Genomic DNA, 22,508 nt, shown 5'->3' on the forward strand with positions numbered 1-22,508 from the left:
TACTTCTTTGCTATGTTAAGTTGCACTGTTTCTGTGGAGAGTAGGATGAAGGAAAAGGTTCCTCTCCCTCAAATAATTTAGTGTCAATGTTGGCAGGAGACAAAATGTGATTTGTAAGGCATTAAAATTTGACTAACCCGGATAAATACTGGGCTCAAAACTACAAACGGCAACCGCAAGCATAGTGGAAGGAATTGTGTCATTGGTGCAAATAATTTTTTTATTGCTATTTGATTTTATCTAGACTTTACACTGAAATTCTGATTCTTAAGTATGACTTTTTTCTCCTGCAGGTTGGAAAAGAGACTGTGCAGACAACAGAAGACCAGATCTTGAAAAGGGATATGCCACCTGCATTTATCAAGTAAACTCATTTATATTGTCAAATCTTCTATTGTAGGTACAGGAGATATGCCCCAGTGATAGGTCATTGTTACTCATTCTTGTGCAGATTAGAAAATAAGTAGCTCTCTTTGTGGGCTTGAGGCTCACCTTCTTCAGAAATGACCTTTCAGCAAATAGTGACTTTCTTGTTACATTTTATTTGTTTAGATGCGTTTCTGTCTATACATGTCTTCCTTATGTCTGCTTCAAAAATAAAAATGTTTCATAGTAACCATGGCACTTATCTGCGTGCTGTTTTTTGGCATTTAACAGTGCCAAAGATAATGTGTGGTGTTCTCACAAAGTCTCTTCTTTAATTTGATTGGTGAAATGTGAATGTGGCAATATAGCCAGTTTATGCGTGGTATCACTGCTTGGAAATCTAAGGCAGTTGAAGAGCCGTGACCGACACTTTTAATTAAGTTCATGGCTCAGTATTGAAGACAAATAACTTTTTCCTTTTACTATTCTAAGTCTTAAAAATGATGCATCATTTTTTTCCTGTTGTGAAACTACCAAGCTTTTTACTATCAAATGAGAAACTTTAACTGGGATGATTCTGCCTTACAAGTCACTGAAAGCAGTATTAGCATTCTCTGCTGATGTTTACAAAATGAATGAATATCTTACTATATTCTTGAAGGCAGAAGAGGCAGATATTCCAAATCAGAAAGCACTGAGGCAACTAGGAAAATAATAGAATGGAGAACAGAGGTGATGTTGAAAGAGAGATTTTTGTGAAACAGTGAATACAGATTTATTTTGTTGTGTTGCAGGTTGACAGAACAAACAAAAAATGGCCAGGACAAGATGGTATTAGTCAGACAGCAGTAAAGGTTCATGAATGAAATAGCTGAATTATTAGTGACGTGTAACCTCTCACTTGAGACTACCTGGTATGTCAGAAGTGAATGTGGTGACGCTGTTTGGAAAAACTTTCTAGGGGAATCTAGGAAGAGGAGGACAACAGGTCTGGCATCCTTCAGGGCAAATAACTGGAAGAGAAGAGAGAGAATAACAGAGATTATAGAGAAGAGAATTAACAAGCACCCAAGTAAATAGAGTTTGTTTTGGGTGAACTGACCATGTTTCTGTAGAGGCAAATTCTGCCTTATCAGCCTCTCATGTTCTTAGAAATATCAGGAAGATCGGTAAAGATAATCCAAGTGATACAGTCTGCATGTAGTTTTTTGGCAAAATCTAAAAGCATTTAAGAAAAAGTAGGTACAGGATAAGAAGGGAAGTTCTTTTATAGAAAATAAAAGATTCAAAGTGAAAAGAAACATGAAATAGTTAGCTCTGACAATCATGGGAGTCATCAGCAGGGTTCTGCACAGATCTGTGCTGACTCTGGTGGTTTTTAACCATATTCACAAATGCCCTGGAAACCAGGGTAAGCAATGAGGTTAAAGAACTTGCTGGTGACTAGAAGTCTGATGCAAGATAGCGAGGATGATGAATGACTGAGAAATTACAGCAGGACGTAATTAAAGTGAATGACTTGGTATCAAGTGTAGATTAAATCATTTTGATAGATCTGAAATGACAGACATGGGTGAGTAGCAACTTTAGCTTCATATAGGATGTCTGACTCTGAACTGATCATCACTCTGAGCGAGGAAGATCGTGGAGCTCTGATAGATTGGTGAGAGCATCCGTTGCATGCTCAATCAAAAAAGGATTATCAGCAAAGGACTAGGACTGTAGTGTCACTCCTGCTCCTTCAATACTACATGCGCTTCGGTCTCTCAGTTTTAGAAAGGATGTAGCAGAACTGGAAAAAAGTGCATAGAAAGACTTAGGGAATGGTAAAAGTTATGGAATGGCTTCTGTATAAGGCAAGGCTGGGGAAGCTGGAGCTCTTCAGCCTGGAAAGGTGCCAGAGGGGAGATGGGGACGTTAGAGGTCTAAGGAGCTATGAGTTGCATGGAGTTGTGGATAACTTCCACTGCTCTTGCAGTGCAAGAACCTGAAGGCAGCATTATATTAAGCTTATAGTTTAAAAAACAACAAAAGGCGAAGCTTCTTTACACAGTAAGTGCTGTCCTGAATTCTTTGTGTTGGTTTGGAGGATAACAGGCAAGTACTTAGAGGAATCTATTGGGGGTTATCAAATAGACAAACCACAGGAAATCCCATGAGCTGAAAATAGTTGGAGGATGGGAGAGTGCCCAGAGGAAGTATGATAAATGCTTGTCTTGTTCTTAGCTTTCCTTAAGCGTTCACTTGCAGCTTTTGGAGACAGGATACTAAGCTAAATGGGCCTTTGATACAATCCAGACAGTATTTCTTATGCTATATTCCTGGTTTATGACCTTGTTTGGTTGAGTTTTTCAGAATTGTTTTTGTGTTTTGAGGGAGGGTTGTTTGGGGGTTTTGGATTGGTGTTTTTGGAGCGGATGTGTGAGTTGAAATGAGACTAAAACTTTTTTCTTGATCCTGGGGAGCTGTATATAGTGTAATTTTGTTTGTGCTTGTTTTTGAGGATGTGTAGAGTTTTTGGTTGATTTCCAGCTTCTTGTTCACTAAGGGGAGTAAGGGAGTAAGGAAAAGAAACTGCCTTCGAATTGCTACACTACAATCAGCCTCTAATGATATTTACCAGATTCTGAAGACTTAGTAGTCAAATTACTATAGAAATGTGATGTGAGCTTAAAGAATTCTTTAGTGGTGCACTGCTGAATAGCAGCGTTTTTTGCTGAGTATAAGAACTTTTCCTGCAAGAATTTGTGACTGTCTTGTAGTACAATGAAAAATGAGAAGCAGAACTAATAATGAAACCTTTTTCACACACAGTATCCTGGATAGGATAATACAAATAACGGATGACCTTTTTGAGTGATAGCCTATTAAATTTGTTGTTTTTCAGTTAATCTAGAGCTTATATCAAAAAGAGCTAGTACGTGTTAACAGTTCTTTATTCACATGATGGAACATACTGTCACTGACTTCTCTGATGTAGGGAAAAGTGACAGCTGTGAGTGAGCTGCCAAAGGAGCTCTAGCTGCTTCTGTGTTAAAGAGCAAGACTTGGATGTAGGAGGCAAAATGGAAGAGGACTGTTGTTTTTTAAGGGGAGGGGTGTTTGTATCTAAACTGCTGATTCAAGAATTGGCAGTCATCTTTAGGAGGTCCTTCTGCAGGACTCGCCCAGATTGGACTGGTAAGGAACAGTGTGCTTGCTCTAGCACTGCATTTCCTGCTCGCGTGTTTCCCACTCAAAGGGACCACCAGACCTGGAGGGAACCATGCCTGGAGGAAGATGGAGTTATTCTTTTAAAACTACTTCTTCTTCTTCTTCTTCTTCTTTTATTTATTTATTTATTTTTCTTTTCATTTGCCTGAGACTGACATTGAGGGTGTAGTGAATCTTTGTGGCACTCTGTGCAAAGTTTTCCAGTGGGAGTGTGATTACAACCAGCGGCGTTGTTAGTCACGAGGAGGCTAACATGCATCCCTTTGCTTGCTGGTGACATAAACCACCTTGGAAGCATTGACCTAGAGTTAAGAAATGCTGTGTTCTGTACCTTAATTGTCTTGGTCCATAGGCAGTATATGTAACGGATGGAATTTAAATCAGATGGTTTTGCTGGGTGTTAATATTACTTGTTACAATTCTGTTGTAATGAAGGAAAAAGCTGTAATCTCTATGCAAACAATAGGGTAACATCTGAGTTATTTGCACTTGGAACAAAAATTTATCTGCATTTAATTTGCACACAAACTCATTTAATAAACAAAACCATAGCACTATTTGTATTAACACTGTTTTTGTAGCCCAGCTGGAGCAGCATTACTGGTAATCTCTATTAACAAAGCTATGTTTCTATAAAGTATTTACTTTTAAAATTGTATTTTTGCAGCTGTAGGTAATTAAACTGTAGTGAGTAAACTCACTACAACTTGAGCGGTTAGGAATTGAAAAAAGTGCTGTTCCCAGATATCTTATATTCTAAACAGCCACTTGTGTTTGGGAGAAGCAGAGATCAGTCTTAAATCCTGAAAAATAATGTGGAAGTTCAGCGTAAGTTGCAGCTTTTCCTCACACTTCATAAAGAAGATGCCAACAGGAATGAAGTTGGTTGAATACTGGAGGTTGTTATAGTTGGAAAGATCTTAACCTGTGTGACTTCTCTACATAGAATTTGGCAGGTGTTAATATAGATTTGTAGTAATTGAGCCTCTAAAATAAAAGATATGCATTCTTTTATAGTGGTGTCTTGTTAAGTTATGATATAACATAGGGATTTGGATATTTGCAGATTAGTTTGGCTTTCAGGAGGTGCTACTTTTTTAATTGCTTCATAGACTTCAGATTACCAACAGAATATCACATAGGCAAGTGATAGGATTTTGTTGGATATCTGCATTTTTCCTCTTGTTATCAGAAATATTGAAAAATGCCTAGAGGGCACTACTTTAATATTTCTTGTTTTGATAAATATTTTGGAACAAATTAAAAATTTTTAGCAAGAAAAATTTTATTTCTGAGATCACACTAGTGGATTCTATGATTAATTGGTTGTTCAGTATGGAGATTTCTTCGGTTTCTATCATTCGAATGCCACTTCAAATTAACTGCTAAACTGATAGCAGTTGATAACTTCGTGTAAAATTACCCATCTACTGATTAGATTGTTGTTGGACACCTGTGTATTTTTTGTGGAAATATCAATTCCTATAAACCACCAATGTACTATGTGTGACTTCAGCTACTCTAGTCTTTACATTAAAAAATAAAAAAGGGGCATGATACTCGTTGAAAAAAAATACAAATTTGAAACAACTTTTCAGTGAATTGAACAGAATGATGTGTCACTTTGAACATAATAAAGTCCAATACAAAGTACCAGTAAGCTGAAGTAGAATACAAAAGATGAATGATGATAGGTTTTCACATTGCAGGTGTTTTAGCAACTGAGTTTATGAAAAATTTTACAATAAGAGTAGGCTTTCATATTTTTGAAAGCATGCAGACATTTTGATACATATGGATCCAATTACGTTACAACTATATTAGGATCTGGTTATGTCTAAGAATAAGAGCATCAGCATATAAAGTCCATATTGAATTTGTTTTGTAAATACGGTGATGTTGTCCGATGTTACAATACAATTTTGTTTAAACGTCTGACAACTTTTTCCACTTTTGGCCTTTGGGTTGTGATTTTATTTGTAAGTCAACAACCTGATCTTCAGAGAGAATTAAAGTTTTACTGTTTTATTAGTGTGTAACTTGCAGACCTTTTTGTGATTTGGATTCTGTAATTTTTTTTTTTGACATTGGAAGAATTTCAGCTTTATCCAGTAAGTAATCAAGCATCCCCTTTCCCATTTGCAAGCTGGATAAGATCTGTGCAGTCAGGCTCTGAGTGCAGCAAAGAATGAGTGTGGGGAGGATATTCCACAAAAACTAGCATTATCATTAATTATTGTAGCTCTGTGGTTAATTTTTTCCATCTATTTAAACTTAAGAATTTTTTAATCTTATAGCAAAATACATACGTGAAGTACCTGCCTATCCAAAATTTTCTATACTGGTTCTGTTGTGCGCTGCTGTGGGTGGGGTTTCTGTACGTGCAGAATACAGATTATACAACATAAACATGAAGCAGCAAAGACTTCTTATCTCAGCAGCAATTTAATTAAGTTGTAGTGGTAAATTCACCTTAGCCATGAACTACTATTGAGAACTTTTTAATGTTGTGTGTGTTTGAGTCTTTTTTCCTTTTTATGCGACAACAAGCAATTCATTGCAGTGAATTAAATTATTCCACCCTCCCCATTTTAATCGTTTTTTCCTAGTGTGTTGCCTTTGGCAGGGGGGCAGGAATCTATTTGAAAAAAGCAGCTCACTTCTCCTCCACCCTCCTTTCTTGCACACAGTAGTGCCCGTTCCTGAACTCTTTTGAATATACTGGGAAGTTTATACAAAAAAGGCGTTATACAAGTAAAACACAAAATTAATTTTAAAAGTTTTTTTAAAAAAGTTTGTTTATTTTAAAAGTTTTAAAACCTGGAAAATAAGTCTTTGAATCTTTTGAAACTTTATTCTTTGGTAAATTGTGGGGATTTCTGGGGTTAATGCACATTTGCATTAATTCATTTGTTCACGAACGCAAAAGCCAGCCTTGAGATAATCATTATTATTAAACAACATGACCATGAAATTGAGCTGTAGGAAATGAGGTATTTCTCAGTCTGTGGCTCTGGCTGAGTGAATAAGTGATATCTGCTTTCTTAGCAGCGTTGGAAAAAATAAACTTGATGTGGGGAAATCTACTTCAATGAAGTTAGCTGACTTTGATTTTTACAGCTAAGTTCACTGCATATTCATGAGCAGACCATTCCTGCTCTCTGCCTTAAAGTCCTATATTTTTTTACTTAGTTATGAGTTACCACCTACTGTATGGACCAGATGTCACACTGAAGAGTAGGGTATGACAGTGGCATTGCTTATCTGGGGAGCCATTAGCTGAAAACCTTACTTTCTGAAAAAAGATTTGTTTTACTGTAGTAGGTATCTGATTTATTGTTGTAGTCAGTGGTAGGAGTAAACATTATCCTCAGGCCATTTGCATGAGAAAGAAAATAAAAAGGAAAATGAAAAAACTGTGCAACTTTCTTATATGATTTAACTGAAAGTCTGAGATAAAGGAATATACCTAAATGCTCACTAGAGAATGAGCTATGATGAGCATGAAAAAAGTAATGATGGGAGATAGTATTGCTGAAATAAAAGGGATTAATGTTTGTTGGAACTTGGAGCAACTTGAATAGGCATATGATACTTGCATATGCATAGCATCTGTGTACTGGACTTATTTATGTTTCTCTTAAACAAGGTAAGAGAATGGAGGAAAGTCTTGGTCAGTGTAGTCAATAACTACGGTCATGATCAGGGTAACTACTATAGAAGCAAAGTTTGAATTTTATATTTCTCTAAGCTGTTGTGGAATGATTACAGCAAGCAAACAAAATGCAAAGCTTTTTAATGTTCTTAATTGTCATGTGAAATGGCTTGATAAAAAATAACTTAATTTTAGAGCTCCCTTGCTTCTTATAGTACCTTTTGTATTATTGTAATTGCACATTATAATGTCTTGTAAATCCTCCTTCCTGTTCTTAAATACGGAATTTCAACCTGCCTTTTCAACCTGTTGATAGTTCTGAATTTTACCTGAAATTTAATACCTTATCACTAAATCTTATGGCTATTTAAAATGCTATTTATGTAATGAGTGCTAATAAACTTTAAAGTTGGAGTGTAGCTCTGTCAGGTAGAGAATAGTCTTGAGAATCTTGTTTTTTTAATAGGATGTTCTTTTGTCTTACTGTTTAGCAATAATTTAATATTTATTAATTGCAATTGCCTCTTGAATGCTAAGGCAAATATAAGGATGATAAAAAGTTAGTAATTTGAGTTGGAAACCCTAAAACAATAATTGTACCTTCCCTTCCCCAGTCATTCAGAATAAAAGATGTTTTGCCAAGTTAATGTTGGGTCCTTTCCTTAACAACATTCTGTATTGACTGCTGTGTATGGAGTGCTTGAAATGTTCCCTAAATTGGAAGATTTCCTGACTTCAGAAAAAGCATGTCATACAGATGCTATCTATTTTCTTGTTAACATAAATATCTTTACTTGTTAGACTATAAAGGTAGAGAATGATTAATTTGCTTGCAGCATTTCAAGTAGTGAGGTTGAAAACAAATCCTTCACCATTTTCTCAAGTGTGTTACCTTACAGACAGAAATAACCAGCACATTTTGTCTGATGACTTTTTCCACAGAGTGGAGAATGCGTGCACCAAACTTGTTCGGGCAGCCCAGATGCTGCAAGCAGACCCTTATTCCGTCCCAGCTCGTGACTATCTCATTGATGGATCGAGAGGCATCCTTTCTGGAACGTCAGACTTGCTTCTGACATTCGATGAAGCTGAGGTAGGCGTCTCACCACAGGTGACACAGGTCACAGCAATATTGCATTAATGGCAATGTCCACTTAAGTGAATTAGCTAATGTAAACTATTGAGTAGAGCTGAATGTGGTTTTGACTGTTAGCTTCATTGAAAGCATATTTTGCATTTCTGTCCATCAGAAGAAGGTTTATTTTGTTGTTGTATTTTGTTAAGAGTATCTTTGTATGACACAATGGTTTTGTTTGTGTTTGTGATTGCTCATTGAAAGGGCCAGATTCCATCAATGCTGACTTATGTTTTCCTGCCATTTTGCTGTCTTCCCTGAACCTATAACTGACCCTTACATTCTCCATATCCCTTCACTGAAAAGTCCTGGCTATTTCCTAACCTCTTTGGCTATCTTTACTTGACCCTGTTAACTGGCAATTCAGTTGGCCTAGTAAAGGGGTAATCCAAGTTTAGACTGTCGGCTGGTCAGTTAGAGGATGTGTTCTGATAAATGTAACAGTTGTTGCATTTTGGCTGTTGCAGAAGCCAAAGAAATGGCTCAGAGGTGCTGTTTTCAGCACCTCAAATGAAAAAGGAGAAATGCACAGGAGAACTTAAAAAAGGAGGCATTGAGTGTTTTGTTCTTGAAAATCTGCCTTTATGTTGGAAATCTTTCTTTTACTCTTGTGATCCTCTTACTGGAAGTATGAGGTCTTACGCTTTTCTTAATAGCAAATGTCATGCCTTTAAGAGGGAATGAAGCTAGCACTACTAGAACTGCTGATAATTCTGAATTTTACCTGTGCAACAACCTGTTAATCTCTGAAATCATTATATTACTCTTCCTGCTGCTCTGCGTAGTCTGACACAGCATCCTTGTGTCTCATTCAATCAGCTCATAATGCTGTTGGTATGTTCTCCTGAAATAAGGATAATGCTGTGGGACTTCACTGTGGCACTAGTGATTATACATTATTTTAAATGTTTTTAACTGATACTGCCAAGTGTTAAAGGACATGATTGCAAGGAAGTAAGCTTGACAGCATTTAATCTCCCTGCTTTTGGTGTTTAGGAAAGGCGTTGACTTTTATGGAGTTAATGCTTCCTTGAACTCTTCTCTGACCACTGCATGTTAAAAGAAAAATACTACTCTGGAATGACTGACTTTTCACAGATAGGAAACTTGGCATGTCTCTATCTACTCTTACTATATTTCAAGATAAACTAATATTGGGACAAGACTGAAGTGAGTTTTAGAGTAAATTATGATCGACTGTTATGCAGACTGAGCACTGCATGTGGCTGATGCAAATGAAATGTTAACAAAGTCATTCTTCAATGAGAATTGTATGTGTGGTGTTGGAAATGTAGTTCAGGAAGTAAGAAGATTAGGTTAACCAGAAGAACTCTGTTGTAGCTTTAAACATTAACTAAAAAAGTAAGTAATCAACAGCTAAGGCGGAAGTCCAGAGGTGAATAAAGTACATAATCTTCATAGACAGATTTTCCTGCAAGGCCTAAGAGGTTAGATGTACCTTTCCAACTGGAATGCTGGATAATGTTTTTTCCATATATAAAGCTGCATTGTGGATACTATTTTCTATGAAAGTTTTGAGTCTACTTTTCCTTGTAATTTTGTTTTGAGATTTAAATTACGTGTTTTCTATTGATGAAATTGCAAAGAAAAATTTTGAATCGGGCATGCCAACCTGTACTTAAATGCACCTCTTTGTTTCTTTTTCCCCTGCTATCCTTCAATTGTCATGAAAGGTGAAAACACTGAAAGGAAGCTTTTGCATTTGTGATGAGCAGTGGAATGCTGATTAGATTTTGTCTTTGTTAATACAGCGTTCTTAAGTAATTGAATTGTGGGTCACCTAATTAGCATCCTCAACCTGTGTGATTACCCGTGCATTATGTGAGCAAATGCTGTACCTGTTCTGTTCTAATGATAGACTTGCATTTCTAATTCAAGTATTATTTAGCTTCATCTAATAAATGATGGAATGTTCCTTTTTTAGGTCCGTAAAATCATCCGTGTCTGCAAAGGAATTTTGGAATATCTGACTGTGGCGGAAGTAGTAGAGACTATGGAGGATTTGGTGACATACACAAAGAATCTAGGGCCAGGTTTGATTTGCTGCAGTATATCATAAACATATTAAGTGTAGTCTTTTTCTTTCATCCTTTTTTTCCCCACACTCTCCCAGCCAAATTTAAAGTGTTTAGACAATGATAAAGCAGTTGCTTTGAAAGTTTCTGGAAAGCGTTTTAAACTACTGTTTTCTGATTCACATTCTCTTAAGAATGCAGAAGAGTCGAGATATGTGCTGTGTGGATGATATGTAGTGTACTTCTTCCACACTACATTGTGTGGGAAATAAGCCTGCGTTTGCAAGAGTAAAATAAAAAAAATGAAGGAGATATAATTAAGCATTTGTGGCTGAAGTCCATTAGGAGTATAACATTTCAGTACTGAGATGGTTAGGTCAACAGGAGTTTCTTGGAGTAGTATAAGCTAAATGCTCTATATTAACAGCTTGCTGAGGTTGCAGAAATAGCATTCATGCAGTACTATACAAAAGCTCAGCTGTTATCCTTTTCCTTCGTTATGTGGTGCTCCTTCACTACTTGCTACTTCACAATGCTACATCACACTCTTTCATTGGTGGAAATAAATGATTGGTAAGTGAAGTGCTGGGCTGATACAGAGGAAACCTATTAATGTTACAGTCATCTGCTACCAGTACTTTAGTTTCAGCAAGCATAAAGTAGGTTAAGTATTATTTAACAAAAGCATTCTATGAAATTTAGGTGTTGTGGTAGTAGTGTAGGAGAACATTGGAATTGAACTAAAGTTGAACTAAAGTATGTTAAAAACAGAGCAGGAGTTCAATTAATGTCGTCTTGTTAAACGGTGGCTACACATGCACACACTTATATGTGTGTGTTCATAAGAATACATACGTAGCATAAGAACTAGTTCATAGAGGAAATTAGATACTTACAGACTAGAAGCTGTCTTATATCACCGAGCGTATTTATTCTACTTGATATACTTGTGGATTATATTGTTTAGCATATGCAGATTATATTGTTTAACAAATGCTTATAGTTTAAATTCCATGTGAAGGTATAGTGTGCTAATTTCTTTTATCTCCATAAGAAGTTTACTTTCAACTAAATTCATTTTGCTTCATTTTGAAAGGGAAAAAATGAAGCAAAAAAGGCAATCATCACTTTCCATGAAATTCATTATTTTATCCAGTATATGCAATTATATTTTCTCCTTGGTCGTAATCCTCTATCTTTAAAATGGAAGTTTTCCTGAGCTTCTAATTACTCTACTTGGCTCAGACACAGCAGTTGGGACTTCTCTCTGACATAATTTGTTGCTCCATGTTTATAATGGAGGGGATAAGTGTTTGACAAGTATCTAATTTCTTTGTCAGAAGTGCAGTGTAGGTTTATGCCCATGTCCCAAATGAGCTTCTCTAAATTCATGCTGTTCTGGATACAGAGCTAATCTTATGCTTCTGGCATGCTCTAAAAGCATTGTCTTTGCCTGAATTAAATGTCACTTAACAATTACTGCCCTGGTCCGCAAAACCTTAACGTTTTGTGCTGTTAGTCCTTATTCCCTTTAGTTATATCACTGGACATCTGATCTTACTGTCAGCTTAAGCACTATATGAATATTCAGGAATATGAGCGTGTACACTTAAAAATCAATAAAGTGCTTATTGGTTTTAAGTTGGAAGTAGAGAGGAGTATGATCACCTCTTTAGGTTTTGGTTACTTGAAAATAGAGATGCTTTTGCACAACATGCCAGTCTATGCTGGCCATGTGGTGGTCCCCCTTGCTAGGTTAGCTTAAGATTCTGAACTAGTAGAAAATTAACTCAGCAAAAGAATATGTTGCTTTCTGCCAGTTGTGTGTGTCCTGGAAGAGGGTGGGACTATGGTAGTATCAATTTAAATCAACTTAAATAGTTATTGAGCTGAGCCCAAAGTTTCCACATGTGTTATGTGGTAAACCTCAAAAATCTTACCCCTTGAAGACGGATTTACTCTAGAATAAGTTTAATTCTTCTCTCACTTTTTTTAGACCACTGAAATATTACTAGTAGAACTTTCTTTAAAGAAGTAAAATAGATAAAATTCTTGAATTGTATCCTGTAAAACCTCAAGACAAAGTCTTTGAAGGCAAAAAGAAAAATGTAACCATGATGTTTCTTTTTCCTGTCATTCACACTTAAGGCTTTGATCGAATCTTAAAAGAAAAAAAGGAAAAAACCATAAATTAGTTTCCAGTGTTCATGAGGTGACTCGGTGTCCTGAAGTAGCTCTTTATTTGTGTATTCCTGTTTTCTCTCTGGAATTTTAAATCTAAAATTTTGAAGCTTTCATTCTACCTTGCCTAGTAAGTAGCTTTTGAATCTATACTTCTCTGAAGTATCTGGAATGCAGTTTAAATAACAGGTGCTAATATAAAAGTTCTAACCTTGAATGTGGTTGTTGTAACTTGTTATACTTTGTTCCTGTTTAGAAAGCTCAACTGTTGCAAGTCAGGCTTAATGTTACATTTCTTCATGTATGACTATGTTTAATTACTTCAATCTCTAGGAATGACAAAGATGGCCAAAATGATTGATGAGAGACAGCAGGAGTTAACGCACCAGGAGCATAGGGTTATGCTGGTAAACTCCATGAATACTGTGAAGGAGCTATTGCCAGTACTTATTTCAGGTATTTTCTACTTTAATTTTTAATACCAGTCTGGATCTGTGTCTGTTCTTAGCTGGAATTCCAATCTCTTATGTTTATTTAAAAATAACAGCCTTGACATTGCTTCTACAAGTATGTTGTAGAATGGTATGATTTGTTCATGACTTAGTTAGAAACATGGTGTAAATGTAATGCACCTAGCTGTAAGTTCTGCACACTTGAAATTAGAACAAGTCTAATGACATACTGTTAACCATAGATGTAGCATAACATGTACCTTGTGTATTGGATTTACTGATTTCTTTTAAATGGCGAATCACTTCCTCGATTATGAACACTTAAATAGTTGTCCTTTAACATGTATTCACAACCTTGCATTAGTATCATCTTGCAAGAGTAGCGAGGGTCAAGGTTGTGACATTGAGGGCTGAGTCCTAGAGACCTCATCCCCATTTCCTTTTGTGTCTAGGCACCAGCAATACCTCAGGCTGTGCTGAGCCACGTACAGGCAGGTGCTGGAGGCATTAGCCTGTTCAGGCAGCCTGTGGGGGAAGAGCAGAGGAACATGTTGGAGGTATACTAATGCTTGAATCGAGCTAGTTGGAGTAAAGTGGTTTCTTTTATCAGACGTCTCCCCTCTTCTCTGCTCTGATTTTTACTTGTTTAATAACTGTAAATAGGGTATCCTCCTACTACATTTTTCTGGCTCTTTTCTTGGCGTATTATGATATGTCTTATGTTGAGGAGGAACAAAAAATGCAAACGTAATTCCTGGTTTAGGAGTAAACTTAGATCAGAGCTTACTCAATTTAAGTGAGGAGGGGTATGCGGTCTCTGTTGCTGAGATTTGAAGGAACTTTTAAAAGTACCATTTTATCTTCTCTTTGCCCCGTCTGTAAATATATTCAGTGTAATAAGTGTGTTGCAGGTGTGCGTAAGCTTGGCTTCTGTATGCATTCAGAGGTGTTCTGAGCATCTGTTATCTGTCTTCAGCTGCTGTTTATTTGCCATTCTAAAGGTTGATGGTTAATGGTGTGAATGGAGAGCATTTGATAGCTGTCTGTGTGGTGAATTGTAGATTAGCTGAAGTGAGCTATAATTGTAGTCAGATTCTCAGCAATAATAATTGAGGAGTAGGAATGAGAGTAACTCAGATCACGGGTGGCATGATAGCAATTGGCCACTAGTGTTGTAAACCTAGTTGAAAAACAAATTAATGGCTTAGTAATACAAAATGAAGTTCTGATAGTAGTTTGTGGATCCCACTGCACTGAACAATCACCACTTCACAAGCAAGGAGCTAATGACATTGCATGCAGACTGTGCTAGTAATCAGACATAAACTCTTTTAGCATGTGCTGAAACCCATATTCTGATGTTTAACAATGTTGTTAATTACAAAGTATGAATACGACTGGGACAAGAAAACTATTATTGTGCCAGTCTAGTTAACATGAGTTCTCGTGCCTATGTGATATTGGTAAAACACAGGTGTAGATACAGTTGTAGTCTTAATGATTAAAAAAGGAAAGAAGAAAAAAAGAGGGAAATACAGATTACTATAACTACAATCACTTTTGGATAAAATGGGCCATTCAAAACACAATTTAGTGCCTCTATGTTTATGTAATAGGAGATTACCTTGAGTATTGATCATATCTTGCAGGTATTTTTTTCTGATCTTTGGTATCATGTTCACAGCTATGAAGATTTTTGTGACCACAAAAAATTCTAAAAGCCATGGAATAGAAGAGGCTTTGAAAAATCGCAATTTCACAGTAGAGAAAATGAGTGCTGAGATAAATGAAATAATCCGTGTATTACAACTCACTTCTTGGGATGAAGATGCCTGGGCCAGCAAGGTACATTTCACATCTGCCTTTGATGTACAAGTCTATTTTTTATATACTCTGTTATGTTTTTATAACTTGATGTTTTTGAGAATGTTGACATGTGTATTTGTTTATTAGTTTTGCAGCACTATGCAGTCACATCTCTTCAAGGTCAAAGAACATCTTCAGATACAATTGTCTTAACTTACTTTGAAAATTAGCTTTTTTTCTCTTAACAGGCAAAATCAAAGGAGTGTGCCATTTGAAGGTGGCCTACTGGTTTGTTGGAACAGAATGGTTACCCAGAAGACTTAGATTTGTTCACATTTTGGTTTTGGCTTGATTAGGAAATTGTGGAATACAATGTATTCCTCAAAGAAGGGATTGCTGGTTCTCCCTTGCAGCCTGATGTCTTACAGAACATTAAGTATGAAAGCTGTCCTTCTGTGCCTTAAACTGATCTGGTACCTAGGCACCCATAAACAAGAGTACCGTAGATTTATCCCCTAGATGCTAGTAGAAAAGTTAGGCTGTAGTTATACTCCTTATACAAAAGGCCTACAGTTAAGAAATTTTAGTCATTTGGAGAGTGCTTCATTGAGCACTTTTCCTCTGTTTTTAATTTGGGTTTGGAAGTAAATTTCGAGTTTGCTTTGTCACAAAAAAAGAAAAAAAAAAAAGAAAAAAAGCACCCTAGATTGAGCAGCCTTGCTGAATAAGAATGAAATGAATGAAGTCTGTGATGCTGGAATATGGACAGTGTTGGTTCCTTATGACCCAGTGTTAAGCTGTGTAAATGACTGCTGCCAGTTACCTGGAGGGCTCATGTGATGCTCTTAAGTGAGGCTGCTGAAGATAGGGAGATACGTAGCAGATCTGTCTGTTACTGACCATAAAGCTGCTTGTGGCAGGCTGGATCAGCAAAGTACTATTGTGAGCTTATGAATAAATATTGCATAGAAGAGAGTCCTGCCAATTTGTTGAGTACATTGAAGTACATTGCTAATGGGATCCTTTTTTAAGGATTAGTACTGCAAACGACAAATAAATGAACATATTTAAAGAAGTTGGACTTATTAACAAACAAAATCTCTTGCAGAAAATCTAACACTGATGTGATCAGTTAAAATCACTTTGGCCTATATTGTTTGGCACTTGATTTTTAGTTTGCCTTTTGAGTTATTTTGTCACTATCACTTCCTTATTATGACTGCTTTATGCATCTTTGTTTTTGTTCTTCTATTTCTTACTCTTTTCTCACCTTTAGAAGGTAAGGTTTCTTCCACACCCTACACATCTATTTTGTACTAAAACAAAAAAAGCATGTCTGTGGAATTTTGTGCTGTGTGCAGGCTGTGTACTGTGTGACTTTCTTCTGTGTGCCAACTGTAACACCATACTTATGTATATACCCATAGAAATTTTAAAAGGCTCTTAACAGCCCGGTGTAGCTACATGTGGAATTGGCTGTCACTAAGAGTGGCAATGGCAAGCTGAACTACATCAAGACTCTCTCAGACCCCAGTTAGAGCCAGCCCAAGATTTTAGAGCATGTTCCTTTTGAATGCTGTTGGATTATGCTACTGGTCTTTGTAGCTACAAACAAAAGGGTCCAGTTATACAGGAGCAGGCTTTCTTGCAGGCCCAGAAAGATTTATGAAATCAAGAATTTTGTTCATTCTATACTATTTCATCAGTACCCTTCCTTTAATATATCAGTTCAACTAGTTGATGTTCTTCAGCCTAGATGTAAGACCTGAATTTCATGTGTATATTTTAAAATTCATTTTTATTATTGGATTTAATCATTCCTACATTTTGTTAAATGCCCATACAATTGATCACAAGAAATCCAGAAATTTTCTTGGTAAGAACTGATTGTGCTACAAAAAGTTGTTAAACTAGGCTTAGAAAATTCTTATTTCTAACAAGGCAACTACTAAGGATTTTCTTAATAAAATTGTTGGCATATTAACAGTATCTGTAAATGGAAAATGTTGGCCATTATGCGTAATGCATAAGTATGTTGTGTGGACAAGTATATCAAAGTATTGTTTTGTTCTCTGAGTTAAGAGAATTTTAATTCACAATTGTACTTAGATTTTTCAGAATTAAGGTACTTAGATGATTTGAAGCTGTAGCAGTATACATTAGCCAAAAAGTAAAGTGTGTATGATGTAAAGAATTTGAATGCAAAATTCAGTAGGTGGGAGAAGAAGCCAGAGCTAATTTTCTGATGGCCACATATTGCAAACCTTTTTTCCTTGTGTGTTTCTGTATGTTGATTTATTTATCTCTTCTTGTGAGAGAGGAAGGAGTTGTATTCAATAGTATATAGAAATAACATTTCATGCCTGGCTATCAAGGGAAAGATTTTCCATGCCTTTCTGGAGCAAAATAAGGTCTGTTTGGGGACAGACTGACTTTAATTTTGCCTATGTAGTACATGTCACTGTTGATGCTGGAATTTTTGGTAAATGTGTTGTTCTTTCTTTTATTGTATAAACATTAAAATATCATAAAATGTATGTAGATATAGCAGAGAATGAACAAATGCGTGGAGGAATAGTTGTAGGCTTTTTCTCAAAAAGCTGTACTATCAGTCTTTAGAACCTGAAGTGCAGAATGCTGTTGTGGATTGCAGTAATCTCTACTTCACCAAAACTGCTGATTTTATAATTGAAATACTGAGCAAATACTGATCTTTGAAAAAAGCTCGTGAAAAACAAGCAAAAAATACCTATACATAGTTCTTCTGTTTGTAGTTTTGTTCCGTTTGGTTTTCTCTTGGCTTTCATTTTACAGAGAAGTTTAACTTTTGTGTAGTGTTAACCTTGTTCCACTTTGTATAAACTTCAAGTAATACTGAATTCATACATCTTCTATTTCTGTGGGTGATGGAGGAGGTTAAAAGCTGTAGGAGGCTGAGAAGTATGTAGTATCTTGCAGGATTGGACCCTGAATGGTGACTAAGCTATATATTCTGCCAAAAGGCTGGCTTTGCCTATTTCCTTCGACATTCCCTTCTTTGGTAATGAAATGCAGATGTCTCTAGACTAGACCACTTAATTGAGTCAGATTGTATTTTATATTTAACAAGGGATTGTGTTGGATTTCTCATTCCTTTTCAATTTAGTATCGATGCCACCTGCTGCATGAATAATCTCAAAAGTCTTTGTAATGGTAAAAGTAGTGCATGAAGGATCTTGGAAAACTTCTCATTTCCCATAGGAATTGGCTTGCAAAAGGCCTGCTTGCTCTTTTCCCTTCAGGGAGCGTTGCCTAGCTATTTAACTGTTTTGATTTAGCTCTTTTCAAAAGGCACTAGTGCTGATTTTGCTTTTTTTGCCAACTAGATGTGGGGAAAGGAGGGAGAAAATCAGATTTTGCTGGCAAAACTACCCTACACTAAACTTCTTGCAGGGTAACTGTGGAGTTTTTTTTTCTTTTCTTGCTCATAATTGTTTTTTCTGGCAAATCCTGGATGGCCAAGTCTTTAAAATATTTAGCTGTTTAGGAAAAGACATGACACTTAAACAGCTCCAGAAATCAGGAATATCATACTTGCTTTCAGGCAGTAAGATCTTGAGCAAGTGTGCATGTTCTTTGGTTTGTTTTATTTTTTAAAAATTGAATGCTTCTCATTCCAACTGTCTGCTTAATAGCCTGAATGAGTGGACAAGTCCAGACATTTCAGGATGGGAACACCTTTGTTTCTTGCCAAATATCCAACACTCAACACTAAACTGTGGCAGAAATGAAAGTGAAATAGCAACAAGTGCAGTACCAGCGAGTCTGGTTAAGGATGTGTTCCCATCGTCGGTTTAAAAATTCTTCCTGTCTCACTGAGATGACTTCCTTACCAGGCTAGATTTGAGAGTGACTCCTTGCCTTGGCAGTTTTGGCTGTTAAGATGGGAAATCCATGCTTTAGGAGTTGTCCTGAAAACACTTTGACTGGTACACTAGGATTTTACCATTTTTTAAAAAAATAAACGAGGGGGGTGATGCTTTGCAAACAACACAAGCATCAGTGCGGAGCCACACAGGGTAGCAGAGCAGTCCGGTTACATAGCCCTCACGTGATGGGAGAGATGGATCCCGTATGGCTTGAGTAGCGCTAGCAGTCGTGAAATCCTGAGTGTAAAAGGTAGCTTAGATTTTGGCGCCTAATATGAAACTCATATTCAAAAGCTTCTGTATTGTTTTGCTGAAGCTGCAACTCTGCAGGCGGCTGTGCGGACACAAAAGCCTGCTTCGCTGAGGAGGGAGAGACCTTCGCACCTCCCGTTTCTCCTCCCCTCTCCTTTTCCAGTCTGGTGCTCCCACACCTATCGTCTCATCCATACACTCAGCAACATCTGTTGCCTTTTTAAAGAATGCAGTTAGTTTTGTTTCAAATTATTTATGGGACAGGTCTGTCTTTACTGTTGTCAGGGTATCTGCCCTTGAACTAGTTACTAATGCTTGATGCTAGGATCAGGCTCCTCTCTGAGTTGGACATGGACAGTCCAGCTCAGTCACCAGTGCGAGGGCCAGGCTTCTCTCCAGCCAGAGATGGGATGTTAGATGCATTTATGGTAAAGAGCTATTTTGGCCTTGTCCCAACTTTTTACTTAAGGTCCTTGTTGCTCTGACTCTCTTTTCATTTGTTTAAGATAGAAAACTTCTGGCCTCTAGTGGAGAGATGACATTGACAGTTAAGAGAGTGCGCAGAGAGATGAGGACTGGGTGGTTTGGCCTCCTGTAGGCAAAGATGTGTTCGATAGTAGCAGGATAATAGTCAGAAAATCGGTTTCTCTGACACTTGTGGCAGAGAGGTTCTGAATTTAAAACAAATAAGTTTTTGTGTGGATTAAAATCTTCAAAGACCCTATATGGGAACTGCAGGAGTTAACTGGCGGTCTGTGCTTTTCTTCAGTACTGCTTGTTTCTTTAAAAATGACAAATAGCACCTATTTGACTTTAAATAGCAAAACATTTTTTTTAAGTAAATGCGCATCCTCTTACACAGAAATAGTAAAATTCACTGGCCAATTTCCATCGTTAAAAACTTCACTCAAGTCTTGTGAATGATAATCTCACTGTTAAAATTTTTCTATGTGCCATGATGTATACTAAGGAAAAAAAAATGGAACTAACTGCAAGATGTGCACTTACTAGAGCTTTGACTTTGAAGATTAAAACACTAGTAAATAAAGGAATAGAAAAATTTCTATTTTTCACTAAAAATTGCATGCACATTTTCTGCATTTTGAGTGAGATGAAAGCATCTATCTTCAGAAAGAAGTGATTATGACCTGCTAGTTTGAAAACGGGTTTTGAGCTGCTTATATGGGTGTGCTTCTGTAAGGAAATGATGCTTTAGAACCGTTCTGTCTGCTTTAGTTGTTTTGACTAATTGTGCTTTGATTTTGAGAATCATTACGGTGGTTTCTCTTTTGCAAAGGACACTGAAGCCATGAAAAGAGCTTTGGCCTTAATAGATTCAAAGATGAACCAGGCTAAAGGGTGGCTGAGAGATCCAAATGCACCTCCAGGTAATTATGTATAAAAAACAAAAACAAAAAACCCCCAACAACAAACCCTCCCCACCAAGTATTTTATTTTTTAGAAGTCTAAATAATTCTGCTGTGTAAGACAGAATTGTCTTTAAGCATTCATAAGCTATGCAAAGTGGATCACTCAGAGTTTCGAAATTCCTGTCTTCAAATGTTGAAGATCAAGTAAATAAATTAAGTGCTTGGTCACCTGGGAAGCTTTAGTTGTGTTAAGTTGTCCAACTATTTGCTCTGTGTGGAATATGATTTTTTTTCTTTGTATTCCACTAGTAAAAACCAAAAAACACGAATTACATTGAACAGCATTTAGCTGCAGCAGTAGATAAAATACCTCCTTTCTGTACTTTCAGATCTGATATCTTCAGATTTATCTAATAGTAATTTTCTTCAGTAAGTGTTTTTCTTTCAGTCTTGACAGGAAAAAAAAATTAACATGGAAAAGCTACTATAAATATTGTAATTACAGATGTGTCATCTTTATATAATTTTGCCTTTCTACGCATCTTTAAAGCTCATAAAAACAGCTGCAGGCTTATTCCATTTTACTCTAGAAGACCTTATCTGAAAGGCTTCCTCTGGAATGGAAGCTAAATATACAATTGTAAATATCGGAAGTGAATTATCATCTGTGAAGCTGCTGCTTATATTTCTTCTGACCTCATCCCCTTGCCACACTCAACTCCAGAAAGTTCAGGTCCTTGCGAAGTCTTCTATCATTGACATTGATAATTAATGAAATAAACCATAAAAATATTCAGTAGCTAAGGACAATGAAAACATACAGAACTTGCTTCAAATCACGTTTTTCTGATACATGCTGGGTATGTTACTTGGAAATAATCTCGTATTCTTTTTCATTGATTGGTTCTTATGGCAGCACTTGTTCTTTGAGCTACTTTCAGTATTCTGATTTCATGGTGAAACTGATGCTTTATGGACAGTGAAGGTGCCAGTACTCATAATGGTAGGGGATGGGGTGGGGGGTGGGTTACAAGGAGAAAGAATGTTGGTTTTGATCTGTTTTGCCAAATGTGAGTCAGATTTGCAGCTGGCTAAAGTTAAGGCTATCTGAACCTTTCCAGATTGCTTCTTCCCTTCTCATCTTGATGCATTAAGGATTCTATAAACTAAGCATATATAGGAATTAAGCTATGATAACAGAATGATTAAATGATTTGAAGCATGTGACACGATGCGCACTACTAAATCTATGCTACGCTGTTTCAGGAGTATTGTCCCATTGTAGGATTTATTACATTTCATATATACATCTTATAATTTTGGATAAATGTACTTCCAAATTTGAGCCTAATAAAGTCAGTGTAGCAGGCCATGGTGAGATTCGCAGTTATCACAGAATATCTTGTTTGACGTTTTACTAACTGAATCTGCCTCATAGGGGATGCTGGTGAGCAAGCAATAAGGCAGATCCTTGATGAAGCTGGAAAAGCAGGAGAACTGTGTGCAGGCAAAGAGCGCAGAGAGATTCTGGGAACGTGCAAGACACTGGGCCAGATGACGGATCAACTGGCTGATCTCCGAGCTAGGTAAATCTGTTGCTCTTAATGGGTTATTTTCCAGTGCTATTAAAACAATTTCTCTGAACTTGCAATTATGTTGTTTTTTAACCCATAGGAGAGCAGGGCAGTAACTGCGTTATTTTTCGTTCCGTCACTGTGGTATGGCATGTGGTGATTTCATTCTCTTCTGATAAGAATAACTTGCTTCAATATGTGAATCCTTAGTTACAAGGCATGTTGGGATAATAGTGAGCAGAATTACTCAGGTGGATAATTCAGAGTTTGTTTAAAGCTGATCAGTCCCTTGAGGTTTACTAAACTTCTTCATTTTAAGTACTATAACCTTTTGTTCTTTTGATAAAAAACAGGAAGTATGATAATCCTTTGTGAAGGCATAAAGATGATGAGTTCAATAACTACTGCATGCAACTTGAATTCTATAAGCCTGTTTCCTTTGAATATGAGGAATTTATTTTTTCAGCTGTGCATCTGTGTAATAAATCCTTAAGCTGGAATGCATAACAATTACTATTAAGAAATATTGATCTGATTATTTTGTTTTTATGATCCTCTCC

General features: G+C 36.6%; 1 protein-coding gene across 4 annotated transcripts in view; it reads left to right on the forward strand.

Annotated features, from left to right (window-relative positions):
* The window catches only part of VCL (vinculin), a 65,439-nt gene that overhangs the window by 20,747 nt on the left and 22,184 nt on the right, over positions 1–22,508 (forward strand). For all 4 annotated transcript variants that reach the window (XM_085312270.1, XM_085312266.1, XM_085312268.1 and 1 more), the window contains exons 2-8: positions 294–364; positions 8,177–8,327; positions 10,315–10,423; positions 12,920–13,042; positions 14,723–14,883; positions 20,302–20,392; positions 21,813–21,960. In XM_085312270.1, coding sequence (XP_085168396.1) covers positions 294–364; positions 8,177–8,327; positions 10,315–10,423; positions 12,920–13,042; positions 14,723–14,883; positions 20,302–20,392; positions 21,813–21,960 — 854 coding nt within the window. The remainder of the gene's footprint in view (positions 1–293; positions 365–8,176; positions 8,328–10,314; positions 10,424–12,919; positions 13,043–14,722; positions 14,884–20,301; positions 20,393–21,812; positions 21,961–22,508) is intronic.

The sequence above is a fragment of the Rhea americana genome, unplaced genomic scaffold (genome assembly GCF_003343005.1).
Source record: "Rhea americana isolate MKP2758 unplaced genomic scaffold, rheAme1 scaffold_36, whole genome shotgun sequence".
NCBI lineage: Eukaryota > Metazoa > Chordata > Aves > Rheiformes > Rheidae > Rhea > Rhea americana.